Here is a 24,268-nt window from a genome sequence, read left to right as displayed (position 1 = left end):
AAGGAGGGCTCTCACTGGGATTTCACAGAGGTCCTGAACACAGAGCTGGGCTTGAATCTGTCTGCATTCCTTGCCTTGTCTCCAAATATAAGCCTTGGTTTCTTCCCCTATAAAATGGGTGTGATACACCCCTGCCTCATGGGTTTTCTGGAGAAAATTAGGTGAGAGAATGCATATAATGTTTTTCTTCTTGTAATTGCTTGCTGTCAGGATCAGTGTAAACAACTTTGAACAGTGTTTGACACAAAGTAAGTGCTCAGAAAATATTAGCTAGTATCATTGTCATTATTTAGGTATTTTAGGGGTTTTGGTTTAGTAGAAAATGGATCAAGAAATGAAATAAATCTAGGATTGGGTATTCTCAAAGTAGTTTTCCACTGGCTTAATAAAATAAAAATTTTTTATCAAAATTGTTTGGCTAAAGTGGTTTTGCTGTTAAAATCCCTGTAGAGCATGAAGATTAAATATAAAAATTGTTTGTGGTCTTAGAGAGGTAGCAAGTTTTTTTTGTGAGGGAAGTAAAGGCATTTCAAACTCTTAAGACCAGTCTGTGTGTTTTAGGAGGTGAGAATTTAGGCAGCTGCCCACTGTGGCTCACTGTGATGTCTCAAGGTAAAATAGTCAGTCCCAGTGCCTGGTTCTTTGATTGTCACAGAGGCAGCCTCTCACTGTACCAGAAGAGGCTGCCACAGAGGGCCCATGACCACAGGTAACCAAACACTTCCTGCCAGGAGGGCAAAGGCTGTCAGGAGGTTGTTTTGAGACCTGGAGTGTGTTCTCTGAGGCTTCCTGGGAACCTCTAAAATGAAGCAGTGGTTTGGAACAGTGGCTCTCATCCTTGGCTGCATACCTGGGGACTCTTAATAACATTCCCAATCATAACGCTGTACTGTAGACCATTTATATCAGACCCTCTGAGGATGGACACAAGCATCAGCATATTTTCAGGTGCCCCAGGTACTCTGCATGTTCAGCCAAGTTTGAGAACCACTGCTTTAGAAGGAAGAAGAAGGCTTGTTGATGTTTTCAGAGATTGCCATATCCAAGGTAAGTTTTACAATTAAAAATGGGACTTCTGGCCAAGAAGGAGGTGTAGGTAGATACACTTTGCCTCTTTGTACAACCAAAAGAAGGACAACAGCACATTTAAAAACAAAAAATAACCAGAACTTCCAGAAAATCAAACTGTGTGGAAGTCTGACGGCCAAAGAGTTAAAAAAAGAAGCATTCACCCACACTGGTAGGAGGTGCGGAGACAGGCAACTGGCGTGGAGAAGAGGCATGGCAAGGTGGTGGCTTGGAGGAGAGGGCAGGTGAAGCGGTGGCTGGTGGATGGTAAGGGAACAGCTCGTGAAGGGGGTGGTCCCACATTTGCCTGCAGATAAACTAAGAAGAACAACTGGGGAGTGAGACAGACTATGCAACCCAGGGTTCCAGCCCTGGAAAATAAAGCCCAAAACTTCTAGCAATAAAAATCTGTGGGGGTTGCAGCGGCAGGAGAAACTCCCAGCCTCACAAGAGAGTTTGTTACAGAGGCCCACAGGACACTAGAACATATGCAAACTCACCCATGAGTCAGCACCAGAAGGGCCAAATTTGCCTGTGGGTAGTGGGAGAAGTGATGAAAGGCAGCCAGAGCCGAGCAAGTGGCATTGTTCCCTCTCGGACCCCTCCCCCACATACAGTATCACAATGCAGCCATGTGGGTTGCCTCACCCTGATGAATACATAAGGCTCCACCCCTTACTATATAACAGGCACACAGAGACAAAAAAATATGGCTCAAATGAATGTACAGATCAAAGCTCCAAAAATAGAACTCATCGATAAAGAGCTAGCCACTGTATCAGATGCAGAGTTCAAAATACTGGTAATCGGGATGCTAACAGAAATGGTTGAGTGTGGTCGCAAAATAGAGGAAGAAGGGAAGGCTCTGCAAAGTGAAATAAAGGGAAATGTATGGGGAACCGACGGTGACAGGAAAGAAACCAGGACTCCAATCAACGATTTGGAGTAGAAGGAAGAAGGAAACATTCAGCTAGAACAGAATGAAACAAGGAACAAGGATTCAAAAAAATGAGGAGAGGCTTAGGAACCTCCAGGACATCTTTATACATTCCAACATCCGAATCAGAAGTGTGCCAGAAGGAGACAAGGAAGACCAAGAAATTGAAGAATTACTTGAAAAAATAATGAAGGAGAACTTCTCCAATCTATCAAAGGAAATAGACTCTCAGGAAGCCCAGGAAGTTCCAAGAGTCCCAAAGAAGTTGGACCCAAGGAAGCACACACCAAGGCACATCGTAATTAAGTTACCCAAGATTAAAGATAAGGAGAGTATCTTAAAAGCAGCACAAAAAAAGGGGACAGTTACCTATAAAGGAGTTTCCATTAGACTATCAGCTGATTTCTCCAAAGAAATCTTGTGGGCAAGAAAGGGCTGAAAAGCAGTATTCAAAGTCATGAAAGGCAAGGACCTCCTACATCCAAGATTATCCACCAAAGCTATCTTTTAGAATGGAAGGGCAGATAAAGTGGTTCCCAGATAAGGTCAAGTTAGAGGAGTTCATCATCAAGAAGCCTTTATTATATGAAATGTTAAAGGAATTTAAGAAAAAGGTGATCAAAAATATGAACAGTAAAATGACAACAAACTCACAACTATCAACAACTGAACCTAAAACAAAAACAAACTCTGCAAACAACTAAAATGAACAGAATCACAGAAATGTAGAGCACATGAGGGGTTATCAGTGGGGAGGCTGATGGGGGAGAGTGGAGGAAAAGGTACAGGGAATAAAAAGCATAAAAGGTAGGTACAAAATGGATGGGGAGATTAAGAATAATATGGGAAATAGAAAAGCCAAAGAACTTACACGTACCACCCATTGACATGACATGAACTAAGTGTGTGTGGGAGGATTCTAGTGGGAGTGGGAATTCAGGGTAGAGGGGAATAAAGGTGAGGAAAAAGAATGGGACAGCTATTATTGCATAATCAAGAAAATATATTGCTCTGGCTGGTGTTGCTCAGTGGATTGAGCACTGGCCTGTGAACCAAAGGGCCGCCAGTTTGATTCTCAGTCAAGGCATATGCCTGGGTTGCCGGTCAGGGCCTTAGTATGGGATGTATGAGAGGCAAGTACACATTGATATTTCTCTCCTTCCCTTCCCCTCTCTCTAAAAATAAATAAAATCTTAAAAACAATTAAAAAATAAAAATAAATAAACAAGATATATTAAAAAATTTTAAATGCTTCCTGCCTGAGTCACTGGTTCTCATACTTGAGTGTATATAAAAATTCCTTAGCCAGGTTACTAAAAATTCATATTCCTAGTCTTCACCTCCTAAAGTACTATTTTTCACACACTCTGAGCTTGTCCCCAGGAATGTGCATTTTCAGCAAGTGTCTTTAGGTTAATGTAGTGTTAGGTAGTCTACACTGAACAAAAAACCTAGATGGCTCCTCTTAGCTTGGCTGGCTTCTTGACCATAATTCTATTATTGGTGATTGCTTGATGATTTTATTTTATCTCATATTCTTGGACCAAAAATATTCCTTATAACTTTCCTGGCTCTTTTTCAATGTATGGATGAGCTATGTGGTTCTTTACTGCCTTGAATGACAGAGTTATGAGAGAATAAAGAAACACATGACACAGGGAAATACTTTTGATGTTAAAGGTGATTTGGTAGGGTCAAGAAAATGAATAGAACTGTAAATTTTATCCCTTGAATATTGATGGCATTTTCTAAATACCATGCATGGAATACACAAAGCTTTTTGTGATAAGTTAGGGGTTGGTCTATAGACCAAGTCCAGACTGCCCCCTTGTTTTTGTAAATAAAATTTTATTGGAACACAAGCACATCCATTTGTTTACATACTGTTGTTAGTGGCTTTTGAGCTATAATAGCAGAATTGAGTATTTGCAACTGTATGCCAGGCAGCAGTTTGGGTACTGGATATATGGCAGTGTACACAACTGCTTCTGGGCACCAGTCCGATCACATAAATGAGTGAAGCAGGCTGGTGATGAGAGACAGTAGGGAGTGGGAGGATGGCAAACTGGTTGTAAGCCATTTTAGGGAAGCTATTTTGTTCTAGCTGATTTTTATCCTACAGGGATATGGGCCTGTTTTGGGCACATTGCATGTAAAGAAGCAGAAATCTGGGTTTTCATGTGAATTCTCCCAATTATTACATGTTAGCAACTAATTCCAAAAAATGTTGAAACACTTTGTAGGCCATCATGTTATGGGCCAAACAAAATTTATCGGTGCTAGATTCAGCCTACAGGCTGCCCATTTGCAACCTCATCTAGAATATAATGCACACTATTCTCTGTTGGGTGAAGGGAGGCACCTGAGACTGCTGTGACTATATGTTCCAGTTGACTCAAAGAGGAGAGTGAACACTTAACCTGCCTCTCACAGAAAGTAAAAATCCCTTTTATTAAAAGCAAAAACAAAGAGCCCTGGCTGGTGTAGCTCAGTGGATTGAGCGTGAGACTGTGAACCAGAGGATCTCAGTTCAATTCCTAGTCAGAGCACATCCCTGGGTTGCAGGCTAGTACCCAGCAGGGGACCCACGAGAGGCAACCATACATCGATATTTCTCTCCCTCTCTTCTCTTCCCCTCTAAAGATAAATAAATAAAATCTTAAAAAATAAAAAATAAAATAAAAACAAAGAAATAGGCTTCAGATTTGTCCTATAGGTTGCAGCATATTACCACAAGTTAAAGTTTATCTGGGAGATATCTGTGTTCCCAGTTAACAAAGATTTATTTAGTGTTTACTTCTGAAGAGCGTGATACTATCTTTTCCTTCCCAGGAAATCTCGTGTATGACCGCATCTTTTCCATGTGTGTTGGTGACCGTGTCTTACCAGGTAATGTCATAGTTATTGCAAGGGTTTTATTCTGCCCTGGAGTCAGGATTCCGTTTATATGAAATCAGTATTTATTGAGACCTGATAAAAGTTTTTTTTACTTTTGGTTTGCTAAAAGTAAAAGAAACATCTTTATAGATTTTTGATCATCTGTCTTCTAATAACATCAGAAGGTTTTCAAATAGCCCAGCTAGGAATTTGGGCAAATAATTTGAATGTGCAGGAATGAAAAGGTATTGCATTTAGATTCATCTGAACTTTCATATCAACTTAAATTCCTCTGCTGCTTGACATTTTAATGTTTTTCCTAAGAAGCACACTGCTTTAAAAAACCTATCAAATCAGTCAGTAACAGATGCTTTGCCTCTACAATCTTTGCCCAAGTTTGCCTTATGCTTATTGCCAATCAATTTTAAATTTTCAGGAGGTTATAGTGGGAGTATATATGAATTAATTTCTTTTATTAAATTTAATTTTTATTGTTTTTTATTAACATTTAGTTCCCTTATACCTGCCTCCCCCAGCAATCACCACACTTGTCCATGTCTATGAGTCCTTTTCCTTTTTGCACAATCCCTCCACCTTATAACCTTTCCCTTTCTAGCTTTCATCCTCTCTGTGTATGGGTCTGTCCCCATTTTCCGTGTTAGTTCAGTTTGTTCATTAGATTCCAAATATGAGTGGAATTATATGGTACTTGTATACCATATAATTGACTGGCTTATACCATATAATTGACCTCTGACTGGCTTATTTCACTTAGCATAACGTTCTCTGTACTGTTGTAAAAGGTAAAATTTTCTTTTCTTTTTTACTGAGTAGTTTTTCATTGTGTAAATGTCCCATAGTTGTTTTATCCACTTATCTGTTGGTGAACACTTGGGCTGTTTCCATATTGTGGTGATTGTAAATTATGCTGCAGTGAATATAGGGATGTTTATATTCTTTTGAATTAGTGTTTTGGGTTCCTTTAGGTATATTTTCGAAAGAGGGATTGCTGTATCCAAAGGCAAATCCATTTTTTATGTTTTGAGGTATCTCCATACTGCTTTCCGCATTGGCTGCAACCAATCTGCATTCCATGAATTTTTTGTCATATAAATGGTGATGATGTATCTAGTAACATGGAACTTACACCAGCAGCTTTCTTTTTTTATCCCTCTTTTCAAGTTCCTAGATTGCTGTGATTAAGTGTTCTTATCCATACACATTAGAGTAAGTTTTTTTTCTCCTTCACTTTACCACCTGCTACTCCTAACCAGGTGATGACATCAGCAACAGTAACTCATAATTTGACCTCTTCATTCATTTATTCATTTATCCATTCTTTATTTCTTTGATCCATGTACATATCTAAATATTTTTAAACTGTTTGAGGTACTTATTTCTCAGAAAGAGGCAGAGCCTATAGACCTTTAAGGCTAGAAGAGCTCTTAAAAATCATCTTGTCTCATTATAATTGGCCAGACCCAGTGCAAAATTGTTGGGGACTTTTGCCCACAGCCTTGCTGCCATCTTGCTAAGGTGTTGGACCCTCAGACACTGGTCACATGGGTCTATTGAGCACTTAATATCTGGCCAGTCCAAACTGAGATTGCTGTGAATATTGAAAAATACAGTGGATTTCAGAGACTTAATACAAATAAAAGACTATAAAGTATCTCACTAATAATTTTTTTTAATATTGAGTATACATTGAAATGGTATTTTGGATAAGTCAGGTTAATCAAGTACACATAGTCCCTGTTTTGATTTTACCTTTTGGAATGGGCTCACATAGTATTTCTAATGGACAGCACTGTTCTAGATCCTCCCTGCCACCACATCACATCTGTTAATGTTTTTAACAGTCTCTCCCATGTTCTAGGTGTCTGAAGATTAGGAGGCTATGAGCCTGGGAAGGCAGGCAGGGAGCTCCTGAATGGAAAGGCCTTCTCTGTCAGCTTAAAGAGTTGACCAGTCCAGGTGCTTTTATTTTATACCTGCCAGCTTGTCCTCCATGTGCAATGCCAACAGTAGTTTACTCTCAGCCTGCAGGCAGAGTTAAACCTAAATAGGTGTTTTCTTTAGCCACACCAGTATTTTTTTAATGTTTTTTTATATAGGTTCTGCTATTTCTTATTGTTGTGCACCTGACTGCTTAAAAATATATTACTTGTCTGACCCCCAGAATCATTTGAGTTTGCATATACTGTAATAATTTTTTTCTCCCAATTTTTACTAACTGTACAAACATTTTAGAGCCAAGTAAGAAAAAATTACTAATAACTTACTAGTTACCTAAAAGTTTAACATAAAAAGATTTTCATATTCTAGTTCTTATCTGAAGTTATTAATACTTTTATCACTAAAATTCTTCCTCCCTGAAATAACTTTTTTTAAAAATCTTGAGCAATGCATTTAGGCTTTTGTTTTCTTGAAAATAATTTCTTCACCCCCCCTCCCCACTCCTTAATTAAAATTTAAGGAATTAAATTTTAAGGAATTAAAATTTAAGAAATTAAAATTTAAGGAATTAAATTTAATTAAGATTCATCTGCATGTGTTCTCTGGTCCCAAGAACTTGAAAGGGATAAAGGCAGAGCTTTCCCCAAAATGTTTGTAATCTCTGGGATGAGTCTTCATAATAATTATGAATAAAACTTTTGAAATCTACTATGCAGAATTCTGCCTGAAGAAATGAAGTTTAGAGAGGAATCTGGTGGCATTACTCATTTTTTTCCATTCAAATCAAGTTCTGACTAGTGACTTAAAATTCTAAGCCTTTGCTTGCAGGAGGTTTAACTAAGGCCTAACTCGTAGGAATTTAGAAAGATACCAGCATCCTTTGGGCTCATAGAAAGGATATACTACTAGATGTAGTAATGTTTTCCCCAATATCTCTTAATCCAGCGTATGTGTGAAGAGACCATCTACTCTATAATTTTATTTTCATCTTGGCAGAAATAACTTGTTTATTGTGTTGTGATTTTTGTAATCAGCCCCATTCCCATCTTCAGTTTCCCCCATAGCTGACATGGGCTGTGTCTAGATAAGGAGGGCCCTTGACTGATAAGGCCTTCTTTCAGCATCTGCTAATTATTTTATATGACACTGGGTTCCTATAAGCACTGTTTATTTTATTATATGACACTGGGTTCCTATAAGCACTGTGATGTAAAGAAAACTCTCACTGCTACTGTAGAGACATGGCAAGTGACATATGTCAAGGAACTCAACTCATTGGCCTCCTCCCTCCTAAAATAGGCTCAGAAGATTAGGGTTAGTAAAAAAAGTACCATAAGAAAATTAAATGGGAACTTGGAGGGAAAATCTCTGCCATTTGTTATATTGAAGTGCCTTCTGAATTAAATTCCAAATTCTGAATTCATTCTCCATGTAGCACCCCAAGTGCCAAATTATAAATCATGTCATGTCATCCCTTTGCTCAGGACTCCTCAGGGAGCTTTCAGTACACTTAGAGAAATTCTCAAACTCTTTATCAAGGCTACAGCCCTATATGATCTGGCTGTGGTGCCTGCTCCTCCCCTTGCTTGCCACGGTGGCTTGATTTCCCATTCTTTGTTGTGTCATCAGTCATAGCTACTTCAGGGCCTTTGCACTTGCTGTTTTTCCTTCCTGAAATTACATGTCTTCCAGATCAAAGCATGGATGGCTCCTTCTTGTCATCCAGGGCTCAGCTCAAATGCCATCTCTGCAGGAGCCTTCTCTGACTACCCTATCTAATGACTCTAACCAACCCCCTACTGAAGTCACTCTTTTGTCCCATACCTAGTTTTATATCTTTTATCATGTTGACTGCTATTGGATAATTCCTTGTTTGCTTGCTTATTCTTTTCCCTGTTTACTCTGTTTCTTCCCCCACTGTAATGTAAGCTTTAAGAGGACAGGGTCTGTCTTATGTACTGTTATCTCTCCAGGCGTAGAGCACTACCTTCAGTTGGTTCCCAAAACATTTGCCTTGAGCAATAAAATAAAGGAATATAATGTTTAATTGGCTGTAGTATTTTAAAGTCTTAGATAACATAAAACTTTACCTAAATTTTTTCTTGAGCTGATAATGTTGATTATTATATAGCTTGTAGTCAGTATGAACACCCTTCACTGAATCTCCTTTCCTACAACTGGAAGGGATTTTATTAGAAGACCTCAGAGACTTATTTTCACTTTGGGGTTCAAGTCACATGATTCAGTCATGTGAAGGGAAATCAATCCCACCTCTCAATTTTCTACATGACATTGGCAAATGAATTTCAGAACTTTTTTTTTATATTTTCTTGTCTGGATCTCTTGGAACTTGAAAAACTGTTAACTGCACAGGTTTAAGCCAAGAAAGGGAAGATGGTAATTCCCTTTCCCTCTGAAAATGTAAAAATTATTTGGTAATGAATGACACATGTGAGAATATCCAAAAATAGGTTAATGCTTGAGATTGTAATTCCAAAATATCAGCAGTTGTATTAGTGACTGTTCTCTGTTGGTGAAGTACCTGGAGGTTTATCTTTTGCTGATTCCATAGGAGTTTCGATCACCTTATTGTAGTGTAAAGCAGAATCAGGGGCAAAAACTGACTCCCTGAACAAAATGAGAGCCAAGAAGCCAACACTCATTTGCTATATTCTAAAATAATTAACCTTTTTCCTTTCTGATTGAATCCTAAAAGTATAAAGCACAGCCAGTGGTGTAGTCAGGCTCTGATCTGTATAGAAATCATAGAGAAGAAGTCATTTCCATTCTAGAGTTCAATAAAATGGCCTTGGTGTTGATGAGTTCTATTTTTATTTTGTTTTGTTTTTTCATTTTTCTGTACTTCCATTCCTTATTAAGATGTATTTCAATATTAGGCTTGGGTGACAGTGCCAGAAAGCTCAAAATAACAATGGAAAAGGTTGGTGCTGGTGGGACGATTAGTTCATGGTGCCAGGGATCCTGATTCTCTCTTGTTGCTCTCATGATTCAAGATGGTTATGGAGGTTCCAGCCTTCACACCTCATTCCAGCCAGCAGGAGGGAAAAAAGAGTGAAGAAGGTCACGTCTCTTGTTTTAAAGCTATTTCCTAGAAATTATACTTGTGTTGACATCCTAGGAACAGAACTTGGTCACATGGCTATACCTAGCTACAAGAATGGCCATTTGCCCAGCAGAAATGGGAGACGTCTATCATTGAAGGGGAAGAGAACAAATAATGGGAGAAACTGACAGCGTTCCCAGAAATGACTTACATCTAAGAGCCAATATTGGCTGCTTTCTCACCTGAGTGCCTTGATTTACCTTTAAGTCCAGCTCATGTGCTAGTTAGAACACAGATTTCAATCACATTTTATGTTACAGTTGCAGGTTTGTAAAGATTCTGGAATTCTCAACAATATTGTTGTAGTTACTTATGGGTACACCAAGAATTATATTAGAGCAGCGGCTAAGACTGTAGGTTGTGCAGCCAGACTGCCTGACTTGAATTCTATCTCTTAAATTTGCTTGCTCTGTGCCTTGGGTAAGTTGTTAAATTTCTCTGTGCCTTGGAAAAGATGATAATAAAAGTATATACTTCAGAGTGCTGTTGTGGGGATTAAGTGAGCAGACTAAATTTAACACTCTGAATAACACCTGGCCCTTGTGTAAGCTCTCATTGTCGTCAATTGTTTCCTGATAATAAAATTTGGAAGGAAGGGGTGGAAGAACTAGGTACCCCCACCCCTTCTTCTGTTCTACTACATTTTACTAGCTCAGGACTCAAGCAGTTGTAATAGATGCTGAGAATTAGGAAGGCTAATGGGTATTATTTTTGTTACAGAAGATTTCTCTCCAGAGAATGTAAATGACACAGCCAAAGAAACATGCTTAAATTGGTTTTTCAAGATTGCTTCCATCAGGGAACTCATTCCAAGATTGTATCCTTTTTTATTGTCTGAGGATTGTAAAGAGGTAAAAAAAGAGTTAACTGCTTGCTAATAGAAGGCATGTAATGGGATGACCTTAACTCCTGTTGAAAATATGATCCTGTTACAGTTGCCAGCCTGGAAATACAGGGCCAACCACACTCTAGAAAAGCTCTTGGACTCTTGCTTTATCCTAACACTTTTCTAGTTTTTTACTTAAAATATGATGCCACGTACCAGGCTTTGTTTCCAGTGAGGAATTCCCACATGGATTCTTTCAATATAAATGCTTCATGTTCCTGTGTTTTCTCTGGTTCCCGGAATTTGAAAGGAACAGGGTCAAGCTTCTCTGCACAATGCCAATATTGAAGAACAGAGAATTTGACTTATATGCAAATTGAATCTTAGTTATCTGAAATTCATTTTTTCTCTATAAGTCTTGATTGGAAAGGCTCAATAACTACTTTGGATTTCAGCATGCAACCATGAGCCAGCTTGTAATATTTTCCATATTTTAAAAAGATATAAAACCTTGAAAGCCAAATATAGAAACCACAAGCCACTAGCTAACTTAATTCTCTGGGTTGTTGAGGGCCATTGTGGCTCCCTCTTCTAAAGACATACCTAGTTCTGTTCATGAAGAGTTTAGTATTTTAGAAAAAGGCAGAAAACTGTACTTGAAAACAATTAAAAAATGTTTTAAAAAAGTTTACTTTTTCCCCCTAGGGAACAGACCTTCTGGAAAATGTCTTTTCTTAACAGAATGTTTTTGTAGTTATGTGGAAGCATCCATTCTGAAGTGTAACAAGTTCCTGTCTAAAACGTAAGGCTCTTTCTTCTGAAATGTCCAGAACCATAGCACTTACAAAAAAATCAGTTTGTCCCCCTCCCCACACACACTAATGGTGATGTAATAATAATAATAGTAGCTGTTACTTAGTAGCTAGGTACTTAGTAGCAGATTTTCCATTCGTTTTCTTACTTAATCCACATGAAAACCTAATGAAGTAGAGATACCATTTTAATCCTCATCTTACTGTTAAATAAACTCAAGGTAGGAGAGGTTGATTAAATGGCTTATAGGAGATCAGCTCAGCTGGGTTTGAATCCTGGATCTGCCATTGTTAACCATGTGCTCTTGAGCAAGATGTTTAGCTTCTCTGAACCTCAGACTCCTCCTTAAGATCCAGAGATCTTAAGAAGAGGTCTTGGAGGGTCCTTTGAGCTGCACACACCACACTAAGAGCCAAACCTGGCAGGCAGTGGCCTGAACTCTCTTTACTGCTGCTTTTTAAGATGGTGATGAAGGTAACAATGTCAGATACAAAAGCCTTTGCTCTTGAACCTCCAGACTTCCCTGGGTCACTACAGACATTGTTTTGAGAGTAGTTTATAGAGCCTGGGGAAACCAGAGCTTCTTTCTGCAGAGCCAGGAAACCCTGAGTCTTGTTGGGTAGCCGTGTAGATAATAAACTCCTTAATGCCATGACTGACTCAAGGTGCTCCATAGAATCTAGTGTATCAAATGTGTTTGACTGGGATCTGCGAATGCCTGGGGTCGTTTGTAGGGAAAACATGGGTGCAGAAGAAACCTCACCGTATTTTACCTCAGCATTAGGGGAAACATAATGCCCCAGGCAGAGGTAGTCAGTCCCATGTTGCAGGAGAAATACATACAGCACAGTCCCCATTGTTGGGGGATACTCATGCCAACCTGAAGTTGTAGGTTTTGGGTGATGGGGAAGGGCGGGGCACAGGACAGTAAGTCAGTGCCAAAGGAGTATTTGGGGCTTCGCAGAAGGAGGTTTATAATTGTGAGAATGTAAAACAGAGTTTATTTTTGTACTATTGTTTATTAATTATTATATTTATATTATAACTATAAACCTCCTTTTGCCCACCCCTGTAGATAATGGTGAGAATATTGAGGAAATCAGGGGGTACCCATCCACAGAAAATAACTGGGGGACAAAAATTGCTAAATTAGTAAAGTAAATGTGACCTCAGAAGAAAAAGTGTTAGACTACAGCACTGACAAATGGTAAAATGAAAAAAACCATTCAGTGAATGAATTGTAGATGAGAGAAAGACTTATTACATAACCTTAGAAAACTGAAACTTTGACCTTGGTTGGTTTCTGAAATTCGATTTTTTTTTGTCCCCTAAATTTACGAAGTTTGGCTTTGTTTTTGTTTTAAAAACAAAGTTAGGATGTAATGCTGCCTGCTACCATCTTTTGTTTCTAACAGGGGGATCTCAGAATGTTTGCCCCGCCTAACTTGCATGATTCGAGGGATTGGAGACCCACTGGTGTCAGTGTTTGCCAGGGCCTATCTATGTAGGGTAAGTCAGTATCCTGTCTCATTAAATGCTGACATAAGTTTCTGAAAGAAGGACTTTACTAGCTGCTAATTTTAGAATATAGGTCTTCCACAGAGACTAGAGCTGTGGGATTTTCTCTTAAAACTTAATTTTAAACTAGACCTACTTACTGTAAATCTAATTAGGGGGCATTTAAGGTCATCCTTTTACAAATGAACTAGTTTTCAGAATTAATTGTTTCTCCATTCTTGCTGAGAAGGAACCTCCCGAGGCCTCCGAGCTTATGGGTTGCTTTTCATTGACTTGAAACATGCTTTTCCTTTGTGTTGAATTTGATGGTTATATTGGCTTTTCTGTTCTCATATTCAAGAGCTGACTCAGAGTGTGAGTTGGTGAGGGCTATTTGGCAGGGAGAGCTCCCTATGAGGACAGGTGTAGAGCCTGGCTGAGGAGGCTGCAGGCCCATCTTTGGCCCTGCTCTAATGGACAAGGTGGTCCAAATGATAAATCACTGAACATTTTTTTTCTTTAATGCACCATGACGTTTCTACTTAAAATTATTTTTTTCATTTATGAAAAATACAATCCATTTTACAGTTATTTTTCTTCAAATCATATGGGGGCCTTTGCCTCTTGTCAGCTTTCAGTGGGAGTACTCTCTGCCTTTCCTATCAGCATCATTCAACTTTAAAGAGGACTTATTGCCCTTTTTGTCGGGTCTTGATGAACCCTAGTCTTTCTTGAGAACAAAATTACATATATCCCTGTACCCCCACTAGTAATTATTTATGTTTTTAAATCAGGAGGTGAGAATCAGTAGCCTTTGATTGACTTATTTGATCTGACATCCATCATATGACAGAAGTTCTCTAGTCTTGTTACAGAACAGACCCAAGGAGTGTGTATGATATACTATTACCAAAAGGACCCCCCACTAGGTTCGCTATGCCCGCTGGCAGAGGAAAGACATCTCTCAATGCCAGAGATTTGTGAAAAGGAAAGAAAATATTTATTTAAAGGCTATACAGACTTAGAGTAGTGACTTAATGTCTTCATTAAAGTACTAAAGTCCTTTAGAATACTCACAGATGCACACAGTCCTTCCTTCTCCCCTGCCCTAGTTTGGGATACCGTATCTCAGGAAAAGAAGTAGAAGTCCAGGATTCAGACTCCAGGAACCATCGGCTGTGTTGCAGCTATGATCTCTAGTTAATCTGGCCATGTGGCACTTTCCCGTGGCCCACCAGCAAGAGTCCTTTCACCCATTTTCTTCCAGGCAAAGTCTCTTCTGCTTCCTAAGCCATGTGGCAAAAGGGAGCACCCCAAAGCCATGGGGTCTCCACTCTGCCAAAGCCACGTGGTTCTCCCCTAATATGGCTGCGGAGCCTAGGTTTAAATCCCTGCACCAGTCTTCCCCTACAGCCCCGTTTCTGATGACTCCTACAGTCACTTATGCCTGCCAGCATTCCTTCCAGCTTTACTGGGCTGCCATCATAAATCTGGGCGGGTGTGGCCCCGTGGCATGGAGCCAGTCTTCTCCAAGCTCTCATGTAAGCACTGTAATCAGGGGGAGGTGCCTCCCAGTTACATCTTGGGTGGAAGTCACTCACATCCCCCTGGCCCAGAGCATGGTCATGGGTATTTAACATATCTATGAAATCAGTTAAAAGTTATGCATATGTTAATTGACCTTCCCAGAGGTTAGCTGCAAAGCTGTTGCTATGCAAAACAGCTCTCAATGGCCCTGCTCCATGTGTCCCTTCCCCCAACTCAAACCTGTATGGGGGAGGACATCCTATACATTTTTCTAATATTTCCTGGACACCTTGAGTTCTGGACCCCATTACAAATCCGTATTTGGGGTCCCCCCTCTTGGCTGTACCCTGTTATAGTCTCAAGTGTCATAAATCAGTCATTGTCCTCAGAATAACTAGCAGACATCCTTGTGAAGGACACTTTCATAGCTCTGCTTCTTGATATGAGAAAGAAAGAAAATGCCTTCCATTTCAGGGCAACTTGTTCTACTTTTGTAACAGGCCAAAGTGTGTGTGCATTGCCATCTGCTTGAAACTTGAGGTGAATTTTTCACAGAGGAATATTGGGTATGTTTCTGATAGCACAACTTTGGACTATATTGAAGCTTAAATGTTCCTTTAGAAGCAGTGTTTGCTGGGCCTACTGTGCACAGAACACTGCTGGAGCCTTTGGGGAAGATGCCAGGATACCTTTATCGGTTACATATCCTCACGTTGCTGCCTTTCCCCTTCTAAATTGTAGCAAAAGCTTTGAACTTATTTTAACGTTATTTGAATAATAGAGCAATGAAGATTTAGAATTACTTCATGTCTTATGAATATGTTTTTGTTTTTTAAAGAGAAGTCAGAAAGAGGGGAAATACCTATTCCCTGCAAACCTGTTCGGTTTTAAAGTTTTAAGAAAACTATGTGAGTTAGGGAAAAGATAATGCTTTTTGCATGTTAAAATGACATTAAGGTGAGATAGCAGAACCATCCCAGGGAGATTGGTGATGAAATACTGTGTCTGTTGAAATCATTTAGTCAGTCTAGGCAGTGCATTAATTCTCCTAATTGGGTAGTTACTAAAAATTTTTGACAAAAAGTGCATGTAGGAACATGTAGGAACATGTAGGAATGTTTCTACATTTCAATGTAGGAACCCCAGTAGAATGAGAGTCCCCTTTCCCTAGTAGTTCTAGTCAGTTTCCTGACTGAATTGCCATATACTGTCTTGTGACCCAAGACAGTATATTGGGGCATATTGTTTATTGATGGACCAGTTACTGTGGCCATAGGACGAAATATGCTTACAAACCCAATCTAGGTCATGTGCCCATCTCTGGAACTCAGGGTGGACTGGATCCAACTCTGTCACAAACCTGATCCAAGAGAAAAGTTTGATTTTCCACAGACAAAAACTGAGAACGAATGCCAGGCAGACAAAAGCAGCAGGTCAAAATCATGAACAATGATTTTGAAATCTTTCAGACCCAGCAGGTTTCTGAGCTGCTCATTGGGCTAAAGGGGAAGGGACAGACAAAAAAAAAAAGTGGTTAGTGAGCAGGCTGTACAGGGAGCTCGACACTTTATTAAAGGAAAGTTTAATAACTACTCTTCTGAGTCACCATCCTTTCAGCTCATCTCCACTGCTTGTCCACTGGGCCTTTCTTTGTTGTCATGTAACAGATAATTATTTCCCTTCTAAGATATGATTGAGTGGAATGAAAGACAACAGAATCAAAACATAGTAGAACTGGATGTAGTAACATTTCTTGTTAGTGCTTTTCTTAAATCTCTGTCTTATTTGGAAACACCCCCAATAACCATAGAGGTGCCCTTGGAATTTAACAACCCATGAATCTTTCATAATTGTTCTCAAAGGAATTTTCCATAGCCATCTGTGAAGATAATAGTAAACATCATTATTTGTAATCTTCAGGCTTCTGGGTAGGGAGGAGGCGAGTGGCAGAAATCTGTCCCTGTTGGAAAAAAACATGCGCCAGAAAAGTAACTTTCTTTACAAAGGTGTTTTTGCAGGAAAGCTGGCAAGTATCTGAGGTATATCAGAAGAACTTAATTTAAGGAACATTGAGATACTTTGTAGCTCAGACCTTCACTTTTCCATCTAGTCCAAGGCCTCTAGCCACCTTCTCTCTGATTAGCAAATTCTTTCAGCAGGAAGCGTTAATCTTTTTTTTTTAAAACAATGAATATAAGACCAATGGATTATAGCATTGTTATGCTTCATGCTTATCTTATGTAAAATTTCTTAAAATATATTATAATTTGTCTGCTTCCATGCCTGCCTAGTAAAGAATGAATCTGTATATTTTAACAATACAATAGTGAAGACCCAGCTGTTTATCCAGGTATGTTTATCATTTTTCAGAGAGGAAGAGAACATCGTACATACAACCTTGAGAGTACATTCCTCCTAGTGCTGTATTGATTTGTTTTCCTGGTTCAAAAATACATTCATTACCTTTGGGAAATTACAAAGATAATTACTGTGAATGCCCCTTTTTAAATTAAAAATAGCTTCTTTTTTTAAAAATGAAAATTGTCCACTTACTGAATAAGATAATAGGTAAAGAAAAAATAATAAAAATGAACTCTCTGGTCTTCTCCATGCCTGTATCTATCAGTGTGTACATTTTCAATTTATGAAATGGCACCACACTGTATATATTATTTGCAGTCTGTTCCATAATCAAGGTAATTTCTTCTTTCTCTTTTTTGGCTGCAGGTGGGAATGGAAGTGGCTCCACATCTGAAAGAAAGCCTAAATAAGAACTTTTTTGACTTCCTTCTTATATTCAAACAGGTAGGAGAACAGTGCAGGTGAACAGTTGATATAACAGTTAGATGATCACCAATTCACAAAACTCAGTTGCTTTTCCAAGTTGAGACTGCCTTAAACCTCTTGAAAAGTGTAAACCCTAGAGCTCTGTCTGGTGTGGCTCGGTGGATTGAGTGCCAGCCTGTGAACCAAAAGGTTTCTATTTCAATTCCCACTTAGTACATATACTTGGGTTGCAGGTCAGGTCCCTAATGGGGTGTGTGAGAGTCAGCCACACACTGATGTTTCCCTCTTCCTCCCTCCCTTCCACTCTCTAAAAATAAATAAATAAACCCTTTCAAAAAATTGTAAACCCTAGAAAATTATACTAACATCTGTTATAATTAAAATTTGTTGTTTATACTAAGCAAGCAGAGATAATAATATGCATTTGTTAACAAGTGTCTACAGTTGATCAGACTTCCATTTTAACATCTGCTATCTCCATTTTTATCAGGTTACTTCTTTCCACAGTCTATATTTCCAGAACATCTCAGCTCAGTGACATGGGAAACTTTGCTGCTTTCTTTAGTTAAAAAAACAAACAAACAAAACCCTGAGAAACCAAGCAGTTTCTATCAGGACCATGCAAATGCTTATAANTTTCAATTCCCACTTAGTACATATACTTGGGTTGCAGGTCAGGTCCCTAATGGGGTGTGTGAGAGTCAGCCACACACTGATGTTTCCCTCTTCCTCCCTCCCTTCCACTCTCTAAAAATAAATAAATAAACCCTTTTAAAAATTGTAAACCCTAGAAAATTATACTAACATCTGTTATAATTAAAATTTGTTGTTTATACTAAGCAAGCAGAGATAATTAATATGCATTTGTTAACAAATGTCTACAGTTGATCAGACTTCCATTTTAACATCTGCTGGCTCCATTTTTATCAGGTTACTTCTTTCCACAGTGTATATTTCCAGAACATCTCAGCTCAGTGACATGGGAAACTTTGCTGCTTTCTTTAGTTAAAAAAACAAACAAACAAAACCCTGAGAAACCAAGCAATTTCTATCAGGACCATGCAAATGCTTATAAGTATGCATTCTGTGAGTTACATACTCCTTGTTTATAATGTGACTTTCCTTGTCTAAGTGTGTATTTTGTCTCTTGTAGATTCATGGGGATACAGTCCAGAACCATCTGGTGATCCAAGGAGTGGAGCTCTCAGCCTACCTTCCCTTGTATTCACCTGCCATGGACTGGATCTTCCAGTGCCTTTCCTACCATGCTCCTGAGGTAACTGCCACAAAGCTTCAGTGTGAAGTTCACCTTAGAAGAGGAATGCTGGAGCTCTTCTGGGTGTTGTAATGACCTCTACACCAGTGTGCCCTGTAGATTAAAAAGGACCCTTTCATAACAGCTATAGCAACATAGTGGCATCCAGCAGGTTGTAGAGGGCTCACCACTGTGGCTGGTTCAGCACTGAGCACTTTTCCTAATTGTCTTGTTTGACAGCTCTGGGAGTGGATGTGGAAGCTCATAGAGGTACCACATACTTGATTGCAGGCAGAGCCATCCTACCTTTCCACTAATTGTCTGAAACACATGAGTAGACTGATGTATTTAAAATGAGAATACTTATTTTTCCCCCTTATTTTAATGAAGGGCAAAATCGGATTTAAAGTAAAAGGTTCATATCATAAGGCATTCTTCCTTTTAAACACCAGTAATCTCAAAGGATGACAGAAGCTGGGAAGAGGTATCCTGGGAAATAAAGCTCTAGGAATCATTACTGCACTATAAGAAGTAATTTTTAAAATTAGGTCACCTGAGTAATAATAAACTCTGATTCTTGGGACACTTAAATAGGAACATAAGACACCATAAGGTGTCTTATAAAAAATCATTTCAAAATACAAAGAATGGATGTCATTATGGATGGTGGTGGTAAAAATTTGTGTGATGGTATGATGCCTAAAAGCTCTTTGATAGTGGCTAGGTTGTGTCAGCTAAGGAGTTAGAGCTATGTGTGTCTTTTAACAGGTCACACTTCCAAAATATGGTATTGTCAATCTGGCTGCAGTATTTGGTAATATATAGGACAGACAGAGGAAATATAGGGGAAAGGAGAACCATTAAGATGAGAGGAAGGGGAAATGCTTTCAGTTACTAATATCTGATATGTGAAATTTCAAATAAAAATTGAAATCCAAATACCCTTCCCCCCCCAAAAAAAATTCACAGACTGGTTCAGAAAGGCTTTTTTGTTATTGTTTGATGGTAGGCTTCCCTCCCCTTATACAATTAAAATAAAATTATATTAAGTAAAAAACAGGTTATGTTCCCTATAACAGGCACATCCTACACATATTGAATAGAATAGGTGAAAGTGGACATTCTTGTCTTGTTCCTGATCTTAAGAAAAACGTTTTTAGCTTTTCATATTTTAGTATGATATTAGTTGTGGGTTTGTCATATATGATCTTCATTATGTTGAGGTATGTTCCCTCTATTCTTACTTTGCTGAGGGTTTTTATCACAAATGGGTGCTAGAACTTATCAAATGCTTTTTCTGCATGTATTTGTTATTTTGTTTATCGGGTGTATCACATTCATTGATTTGTGAATATTGAACCAACCTTGCATCCTAGGAGTAAATCCTACTTCATCATGGTATATGATCTTTTTAATGTATTGCAGGATCTGGTTTGCTAGCATTTTTGTTGAGGATTTTAGCATCCATGTTCATCAGGAATAGTGGCCTAAAATTTTATTTCTCTGTAATGTCTTCAGCAGGTTTGGTATCAGGGTAATGCTGGCCTCGTAAACAGAGTTTGGGAGCCATCCCTTCTCTTTAATTTTGGGAATAATTTAAGAACAATAGGTATTACCTTCTTTTGCTCTGGTTAAATTCACTTGTGGAGGCATCAGATCCAGGACTTTTCTTTGTTAGGATTCTCTGATTACTGATTCAGTTTTGTTAGTAGTTATCAGTCTGTTCAGATATTGTTTCTTTCTGATTCATTCTTGATAGACTGTATGTTTCTAGTAATTTATCTCTTTTTCTCAGAATGTCCAGTTTGTTGCCATATAATTTTTTGTAGTATTTCTTGATATTCCTTTGTATTTTTTGGTGTCATTTTGTCCCCTATTTTATTTCTGATTTTGTTTATTTGGTCCCTCTTCTCTTTTTTTTTTTGATGAGTCAGGCTAAAGGTTTATCAATTTTGTTTAACTTTTCAAAGACCAGCTCTTAATTTCATTGACCTTTTCTATTATTTTTTTTTAGACTCCAGATCATTGATTTACACTCTGATCTGTTATTTTCTTCCTTCTATACTCACTTTGGGCTTTGCTTATTCTTCTTTTTCTGGTTCGTTTAGGTATAAATTTAGATTGTTTATTTGAGATTTTTCTTGTTTCTTGAGGTAGCTGTATTACTATGAATTTCCATCCTAGAATTGCTTTGTCTCTGTGCCATAGATTATGGGCTATTGTGTTTTCATTTCTGTCTCTGGGTATATTTTGATATCCTCCTTGCTCTTGTTAACACATTTATTGTTTAGTAACATCTTATTTAAACTTCACATTCTTTGTGTGTTTTTCAATTTTCTTTTTACAAGTTGTTTTTATTTCTTCTGTTACCATTTTACTTCCCCCCTGCAATCACCACACTGTTGTACATGTCCATGAGTCCTTTTTCCTTTCTGCTCTATCCCTTAACTGCCCATCCCTCTAACCGCCCTGCCTGTCACAATAGCTGCCATCCTATTCTCTGTCTATGGGTCTGTCTCTATTTTTCTTGTTACTTCAGTTTGATCATTAGATTCCACATATAGTCAAATTGTATGGTATTTGTCCTTCTCTGATGACTTATTTCACCTAGTATAATGTTGTCCAGGTCCATCCATGTTGTCACAAAGGGAAACATTTTCTTTTGTTTTAGGGCCAAGTAATATTCCATTGGGTAAATGTCCCATATTTGTCTTATCCAATCATGTACTAATGGACATTTGGGCTGCTTACATATCTTGGCAAGTATAAGTAATGCTGCAGTGAACATGGGGTGATTACATTCTTTTGAATTTGTGTTTTGGGTTTCTTTGGATATATTCACAGCAGTGGGATATATGCATCAAAAGGCAGACCCCTTAGTTTTTTTTTGAGGTATCTCCATACTGATTTCCACGGTGGCTCCACCAGTCTGCATTCCGACCAACAATGCAAAAGAGTTCCCTTTTCTCCACATCCTCATCAGCACTTGTTTATTGATTTTTGATGATAGCCATTCTGACGGGTGTGAGGTGATACCTCATTGTGGTTTTCATTTGCCTTTCTCTGATGATTTGTGACATTGAACATCTTTTCATATGTCTGTTTGCCAACTCTTTGTCCTCTTTGCCAGAAGTGTCTATTCATATCCTTTGCCCATTTTTTAATTGGGTTATTTGGTTTTTTTTTTGCTATTGAGTTTTCTAAATTCTTTATAAATTTTGGATACTAACCCCATATGAGATGTATTGTCCAATATGTCCTGTCATTCTGTGGCTTGTCTCTTTATTTTGTTGATGGTCTCCTTTGCTGTCTAAAAACTTATTAGTTTAATCAAGTCCCATTTGTTTATTTTTTCTTTTTTTCATTTGCCTGGGGAGATATATCAGACAAATTACTGGTCTGAGCAGTATCTGAGACTTTACTGCTGATTTTTTCTTCTAGGATTTTTAAAGGTTTGGGTCTAATATTTAAGTCTTTAATCCATTTTGGATTTATTTTTATGTGTGGTATAAGAAGGTGGTCTAGTTTCATTTTCCTGTACATACCTGTCCCGTTTTCCCAGTACCATTTATTGAATAAACTATTTCTAGCCCATTATATGTGCTTGCTTCTTCTGTCAAATAAATACTAATTGACTAAAAAGGTGTGAGTTTTTTCTTGGGCTCTCTAGTCTGTTCCATTGACCTATGTGGCAGCTTTTTTGCCAGTGCCATGTTATTTTGATTACTATTACTATAAGTATAGTTTCCTATTAGGTAGTGTGATTCTACCAACTTTGTTCTACTTTCTCAGGATCACTGTTGCTATGTAGGACATTTTGTGATTCCATGTAAATTTTTGAAATATTTGTTCTAGTTCTGTGAAATACAACATTGGAATATTGATAAGAAATGCATTGATCTATAGATTTCTTTGGGTAGTATGGACATTTTAATGATGTTAATTTTTCCTATTCATGAATATGGTTTGTGATTCCACTTGTATCTTCTTCAATTTCTTTTTTTAGTGTTTTACAACTTTCTGAGTACAGGTTTTTTCCTATCCTTGGTTAGACTTATTCCTAGATATTTTATTCTTTTTGAAGCAAATGTGAATGAGATTGTTTTCTTGACTTCCCTTTCTGTTAGTTCGTTATTGGCATATAAAAATGCAACTGATTTCTAGATATTAATATTGTATCCTGCTACTTCGCTGAATTTATTTATTAGTCTAGTGGGTTCTTGGCAGAATCTTGTGTTCTCTACAGTATCATGTCATCTGGAAATAAAAATAATTTTACTTCTTCCTTTCCAATTTGGATGCCTGTTATGTGTTCTTCTTGTCTGATTGCTAGGGCTGGGTCTTCTAGTACTAAGTTGATAAGAGAGGTAGAAGTGGACATCTTGTCTTGTGTCAATCTTAAGGGGAATGCTTGTACTTTTTATCCATGGAGTATGATGCTGGCAGTGTGTTTGTCATAATGACAGTATGTTAAGTACTAACAGTTAGGTACTAACAGTACCTAACAGTAGGTACTAACATACTGACAATTAGGTATGTTCCCTGTATTCTCACTTTGCTGAGAGTTTTTATCATACATGCATGCTAGGGTTTATCAAATGCTTTTACTGCATCTATTGATAGAATTGTGTTACAATTCATTTTGTTTATGTGCTTTATCACATGTACTGATTGCTGAATGTTGACGTATCTTGCATTGCCAGAATAAATCTCACTTGATCATGGTGTATGATCTTTTTTATGTGTTGCTGTATTTGATTTGCTGATATTTTGTTGAGGATTTTAGCATCTCTGTTCGTCATAGTAATTGGCCTGTCATATACATCTTTATCTGGTTTTGGGATTAAGATAATGCTGGCCTGGTAAAATGAGCTTGGGAGCTTTCTCTCCTCTTGAATTTTTTGAAATAGTTTTAGAAGGAGAGGTGAGGTATTAGTTTTTACTGAAATATTTGGTAAAATTCACATGTGAAGCCATCTGGTTCAGTGATTGTTGGGAGTTTTTTGATCACTGCTTCAATTTCACTAGGTATAATCTATCCATTCAGATTCTCTGATTCTTCTTGATTTAATTTTGGAAGATTATATGTTTCCAGGAAATTATCTATTTCTTCCAGTTTGTCCACTCTGTTGTTATATAGTTGTTCATAATACTTTCTTAGAATCCTTTTAATTTTTTGATATCATTTATTTCTCATCTCTCTTTTGTGATTTCATTTACTTGGGTCCTCTTTTTTTCTTGATCAGTCTGGTTAAAGGTTTATTGATCTCATTTATCTTTTCAAATTACTAGCTCTTGATTCATTCCTATGTTGTATAGATTTTCTAGATTTTCCTTTGTACATTTATGCTTTAATATTTATTTTTAAATATATTTTATTGATTATGCTATTATAGTTTTCCCATTTCTTTTCTTTCCTTTATTCCCATCTACCCCACACCTGTGCTTCCACCTGAATTCCCCCTGGCCTTAGTTCATGTCCATGGGTCATATATATAAGTTCTTTGGTTTCTTTATTTCCTATTGATTCTTAACCTCCCCCTGTCTATTTTGTACCTACCATTTATGCTTCTTATTCCCTGTACCTTTCCCCCCATT

At 37.9% G+C, this 24,268-nt stretch overlaps 1 protein-coding gene across 3 annotated transcripts in view; it reads left to right on the top strand.

The window, feature by feature from the left end:
• Positions 1-24,268, top strand: part of VPS35L (VPS35 endosomal protein sorting factor like) — a 168,678-nt gene that overhangs the window by 52,250 nt on the left and 92,160 nt on the right. For all 3 annotated transcript variants that reach the window (XM_037057109.1, XM_037057108.1, XM_037057107.1), the window contains exons 9-14: positions 4,838-4,894; positions 10,686-10,782; positions 11,546-11,593; positions 13,020-13,113; positions 17,356-17,433; positions 18,569-18,691. In XM_037057109.1, coding sequence (XP_036913004.1) covers positions 4,838-4,894; positions 10,686-10,782; positions 11,546-11,593; positions 13,020-13,113; positions 17,356-17,433; positions 18,569-18,691 — 497 coding nt within the window. The remainder of the gene's footprint in view (positions 1-4,837; positions 4,895-10,685; positions 10,783-11,545; positions 11,594-13,019; positions 13,114-17,355; positions 17,434-18,568; positions 18,692-24,268) is intronic.

This window comes from Sturnira hondurensis, unplaced genomic scaffold (genome assembly GCF_014824575.4).
Source record: "Sturnira hondurensis isolate 20B ecotype Veracruz unplaced genomic scaffold, ASM1482457v3 Scaffold0009372, whole genome shotgun sequence".
Lineage (NCBI taxonomy): Eukaryota > Metazoa > Chordata > Mammalia > Chiroptera > Phyllostomidae > Sturnira > Sturnira hondurensis.
This window is presented reverse-complemented; position numbering and strand designations above follow the sequence as displayed.